At 27.0% G+C, this 5,888-nt stretch overlaps 1 protein-coding gene across 1 annotated transcript; it reads right to left on the reverse strand.

Annotated features, from left to right (window-relative positions):
• Nucleotides 1–1,127: 1,127 nt before the first annotated feature.
• Nucleotides 1,128–3,486, reverse strand: LOC115236971. The gene is made up of 7 exons (XM_029809711.1): nucleotides 3,415–3,486; nucleotides 2,799–3,064; nucleotides 2,293–2,439; nucleotides 1,883–2,138; nucleotides 1,608–1,676; nucleotides 1,425–1,514; nucleotides 1,128–1,223 (listed from the first exon to the last, which is right to left on the reverse strand). The coding sequence occupies exons 1-7, from the start codon at nucleotides 3,484–3,486 to the stop codon at nucleotides 1,128–1,130; spliced, it is 996 nt and encodes a 331-aa protein (XP_029665571.1).
• Nucleotides 3,487–5,888: the final 2,402 nt, after the last annotated feature.

Here is a 5,888-nt window from a genome sequence, read left to right on the forward strand (position 1 = left end):
TCCACTATTAAGAAACTAGACACATAGATTTGCGTTGAACTTTGCTTCGCGTGAAAAATGGAAAAATTCAAAGAGCTTCGTTCCCGAAATGTAAACAAACACTTTTTCCACATCTGATTTACACAAATACAACAAAAACAAACTTTATTTTTTCTTATTTTATAACAGAAAAAGCATTAAAACTGTGAAACTTTAAAATTGCATATCTCTGGAACCAGAAGAGAGCGCCACAAAATTCAAAGTGCTTATTACTTAGGAATGTGCTCTCTATAATATATGTGAAAATAAAAACGATTTGTGAGATGTAAGTTAATCTGAACATTTACCTTATCATTTTTTTAATATTTGCAAAATTATTTTAAATTATTATACCTTATTATAAAACAAGCTAAGCAATATATATGCTATTGAAAAACTCGTGTTACTTATAATTAGCAAGAGTATGCCAATATCATTCAGTATGCCAAATTCATTATGAAATAGCCACGTTCCAATGAGGTATATATAAAACAGCCAGATCAATAAAATGTAAAAAATGGTAAAACATAATCTTGGTCGACCTTCAGGATACTCGAATACTTCGAATCCGCATAAGCACAAGACGATCGAAAGCGGACGTATAACTGCTTGAATATTTTTCATGACAATATTTGTCGTCGAAAGTGAATTATGCACTTACTTCACTTCGTAATGTCTAGTGTGATACTGCAAAATAAGGAAGATATTTTGACTTTGATGTAGTCAGGAAGATGACATTATGCATTAATTTAGCAATAAATTGCTTGTTAGCACTTAAGCAAATTAAAAAAATTGATCTCCTGCAAAAAAGCTAATATCTGTCGCATTAAATAGGCAAAACAATTAAAACTACTATGAAGTACAGAACATGGGATGAAGATACTTAAATTTGTATACGTACTTAAGTTTTTATATTGTAGGTCATTTTGTTTTACTTTATATCTAGATTTTTTTTTTTTTTTTGATAGACTGGGAATCTGTAAATGGACAATAATAAAAATTTATTTGAAAGAGTGAGAAACACACACACACGGATATATGTATATTGGCATTTTATTTTGCATTATATACAGAATAAAAATTATATATATATATTTTAATGCATTTGCTTAATATTTGTCATTGCTAGGTGGAATAACATGATGTGGATAAGGAACATGCATCTGTATTATAATCACCAAGACGGTCACAACTGATGCATAGAACTGAAAAATATATTTTTAATTTTTTACCTGATAAAAACAATCTTCTTAAACCACTTTTATAAATTGAAAATCAGATTTTGTGTAAAAAGAACATACATATGTGTTCTTGGCTTTGAAAGGCTCGAAGCACAATACTTTTGTGTGTATGTATTTTATTTGATATTAATTTATATTTTTATATACACACAATATAGAGCATACCTTACGAACGAAGTTATAACCAAAATTGAAAAGTCCCATACCAGAAAATTCTAGCTCTCTCTGTTTTATTTGTAGTATAAATTGTAGAATCTAAATTTAAATAAATAATTGAATAAATATGAGATAACGTATGGAACAGTTGAAAATTGAAACATTGCATGAAATTATGCGGGAATAATTTACCTGTTCTTGTAAATCTTCTTCAAGATCTTCAGGGAATAATTTGTAAAGAATTGCTATTGTCTCATTCGCCTAAAATTACATTAATATAAAATGGAAATTGTTAATGCTAAATAATATATACAGAAATAATGAGATCAAGTAACTTGGATGAAAACTATTTAACAGCAGCTTTATTTGTCATTATATTTTTTATTGTTGCAAAATTTGCAATGTTTATATCGTGTAATCTTTGTTATGTTAATTATAATTTATCGACAATTAGTTCATTGTGTTACCTTATTGCAGAGAGTTTGACATATAAGATTTAACGCGAGAAATTTTGCGTTATGTACAGCACCCCATATACAGGTAAACAGATTATCTAGGACTTGTCCAAGATCAGTATCTCTATTTCTATCTATATATAATCTGTAAATATGCCGAGACACATCCACGAATATCACAAAGTAACATCCCATTTGTAATGTCATCGGCAAGCTGAATATTTTGTTTAGCTCGCGTGATATGAGGCATAGTTGTAAATGGACGTGTCTGTAATCGAATTATAAAAGATTAAATAATTAAAATAAATCACAAGTATGTACAGATAAATAAGAAAAGAATACTTTGTGTGTAAAAATATAATCGATTTCTTGATTTATTCTTTAATTAATATTATATATATAATGATTCTAAGACCAATTACCTTAAAATCCATATATATTGCTTATATTTTTTGACTTCTCTTCTTTGCTCGCTAATTAATTGTAAGGTATTCCATCCTTTGGTACGTTTATATTCCAACATATTATAAATATGCTCGTTGATCCGTTGAAATCTGGATTTAATGTATCTGAATATAAAGAATTAGAGTTGGAAAAAATTCGATATCTAGCTGCTTTTTTTCTCTCTCTTTCTGTCTTATATATATTTTTTTTATTTTAATGCATTTTATATTTAGTTACATACGCAATAAATTTTATTATTCTATAAGACCATCATTCGTTATAATATTCTTGAAATAAATAATGTTAATTGGCATAATTTGAAGTTAAACGACGTGTATAGGATATTAAAGTATTAAAAAATCTTGCAAATTAAAACATCTATAAAATTTAAATAGAAAGTTTCTTAATTTTTCATATTTTTTAAAAATATTTTTGTTACATATTGTCTGTAAAATAACTTTGACAAGCACGCGTATATACTGACCTTAGAATAGTTACCCATATCAAAATATTGAGGGTATTGACGTGAACTAAATGATTTGCCACAAATGGAACACAGATACGAGTGAGACTGAAATATTCGTAGTTCAACCACAAACTGTCAGATGCATTTATGAGAAAAATCAGTGAAATCCATCCAACTATTATTCCAATTACCCAGTTATATAGCCGTCGATATTCTTTTGGCGTTCCGAGCATTTCCAATGTATCATCCACGATGGAAAGTTTATGTAAACACATTTTTAATTCCTTAAAATATAACATTGATTGATTATGCAAAGTATTAGAAAGCTATTGATAATGGATTATGAGAGCATTCTTTAAAAAAAAGATTATTAATATTATTATTAGTCTTTAAAATGTAAACTTGGTTTATTTAAAATATATAGATATATAATATATATATATATATATACAAATGCATTAATATTTCTAAATATTCTATTTATAATATAATATGAATATAAATTAAAGAAATGTTTAAAAAATTTAAATTCTCTTATAATCGTAAAAAATTAAAATGAATTCTCTTAATTTAAATAAATTTGAGTATATAAGATATAATACAACAAATATGGAATATAGTTCTAAATTTTTACCTTAAAACAAAAGAGACTAACAAGCATCGATACAATTGCAGTGGCTATTATTATTATATTGAACCAGGACATGAAAAAATATGCGGTGTAACTAGTATAAACTAGATAGTAGAAGAGATATGTGTAAAGACTCCACGTGATCAAGGAATACGAATAAGTAAAATATGGCCTGCATCGTCCAAGAGGGTATTCGAAGAAGCCCAAGCCGCAGAATGAGCCGACTATCAATAGTGGTGACAGAGCTGCTTGAATTGTTGTTGTCATAGTTTTTGTATCACCTATTACAAATCTGAATTACATTTTGCTATACGAGATATGAATACGCTTTGACAATTTTTGCAAAAATCTCAAAAGTTCTTACACTCTTTTTTTCGTAGATCTTCTTGAAAACGTTGCGAGTATCACACTGCAATGGTAACCGCCATTCGACCAGCGAATATCGAGCGACATAATAAATGAGTGGACAATTTAGATTAGATGGCCATTTCCTTGCAGTGTTGTGATCTATACATATGTAATTTTAATTATAACAATAATAGATTCAGAGTACAAAAAATTAAGTGGGAATATTGGCAGATAAGATCCAAGGCGCGGGTATTGATGCGCAAATTTATTATTATTAAATTTTATTAATAAATGTGCATTAAAAATAGGAATATTTTAGACTGTTTTTGGTTCATCTTCAGCATGGATATAAATATATAAAAATTAAATTGGAATTTTAAAACTTGACATGCACAATATTTATTGCTGCAGTCAAATTTCAAATTAAAATTAATAATCAGAAAGGCAGAAAGGCTAAAACCTATGTAGAATCGCCACACGTAGAATCACTACACGTATATTGTGACGATAAAATGTCTTTAATAAAGAGATTGTTAATGTTACTATTCTCTCTCGTTTCTGAAATATAGGATTGGCTTCAAAATATAAAATTTTATATAAATATAAATGCGCCAATTTTTCCAAAGATTTTGTCTGCAATAAATAAGAATACACGAAATTGATATCAAAGTTTGTCAAATTTCAAATTAAAATTAATAATCAGAAAGGAAAGCTCACTAAAACCTATGTAGAATCGCCACACGTAGAATCACTACACGTATATTGTGACGATAAAATGTCTTTAATAAAGAGATTGTTAATGTTACTATTCTCTCTCGTTTCTGAAATATAGGATTGGCTTCAAAATATAAAATTTTATATAAATATAAATGCGCCAATTTTTCCAAAGATTTTGTCTGCAATAAATAAGAATACACGAAATTGATATCAAAGTTTCTGAAAAATTTATATTGTATATAGAAGAAAGAATATGTGTGCTGAAGGATTGTTATTATTTTTTTCAATAAAAAAATGTCGCAAATATATAAGAAATATAAAAATATATAAGCATATATAAGACACACTATAAATTTGGATTATAATTCAGAATTCTTACCTTAAAACGAAACAAGTTGATAAACATCGCGATGAATATTATCATTATACTAGTTTCGGCCGCGGACAAGAATATAAAGTATTATTAATGTATGCTAAATAATAAAAGAGATACGTATAAAGACTCCATTTAATCAGCAGGTATAGGCAAGTGAGATATGGCCTGGATCATCCTTGAGAATATTCAAAAAAACCCAAGCCGCAAATCGATAATGACACCGCTGCCTCGATCATTTTTACCATTTTTGAATTACAGACAGTAAATTTTAAATTATATTTAGCGGACCGTGTAAATTTTAAATTATTTTGGCATAAACACAAAAACACAATATTTTTCACGAAAACTTCAAAAAAATTTTCACTTTCTTTTTATAGAATTGTTAGAAAGTATTGCGAGAATTATACGAGATGTGTGAAAATTGCTATTCGACAAGCAAGTATCGAGCGACAAAATAAACTGAAAGACTATCTAGATTAAATGGCTTTCGCTTCGCGGAATTGTTACATATATAACTGTCTCCATAGGCATACAACTTTACAAAACATAAATGATTGTAGATAATTATTATGATCATTACGATATTCCTACTTTTTATGAAACTTAATGTATTAAGTACACATTACTTTACTAAATTAAAAGGATGGAAGCAAAAGCAATCTAATTTCTTCTATAGTATTTGAAAAACAGGATATAAGTGTATAATATAGTATATATATTAATGTAATATATAATATATATTTTTTTAATGTAATCTATTAAAATATACAATAATGTCATCGCGATTTATTTTACGCAAAATATTATAATTTAAATCTTGAAAAATAAGCAGTCTTGAAACAGTATGTCATATTTTTAATTAACAATATTAAGCAGCTTTGTTTCTATATATAATATGTAAATCTACAGTTGTCTTTGCTAATTATGTTAGTTATGATTAATTAACAATTTAGTTAACTAATGTGTTTGATTCTATTATATTTTATCGCAAACAAATATGAATTAAATAATAAAAAAATTGTTATAATTAAATTAA

Source organism: Formica exsecta, unplaced genomic scaffold (genome assembly GCF_003651465.1).
Source record: "Formica exsecta isolate Colony F162 unplaced genomic scaffold, ASM365146v1 scaffold265, whole genome shotgun sequence".
Lineage (NCBI taxonomy): Eukaryota > Metazoa > Arthropoda > Insecta > Hymenoptera > Formicidae > Formica > Formica exsecta.

Coding starts and splice junctions, on each gene's coding strand:
- LOC115236971 (XM_029809711.1), bottom strand. CDS start 3,486: ATGTCCTGGTTCAATATAATAATAATAGCCACTGCAATTGTATCGATG. Junction 2,440..2,798: donor ATATGGGTAACTATTCTAAG/GTCAGTATATAC, acceptor CTTTATATTCAG/ATACATTAAATCCAGATTTC. Junction 2,139..2,292: donor CAATATATATGGATTTTAAG/GTAATTGGTCTT, acceptor ATTCGATTACAG/ACACGTCCATTTACAACTAT.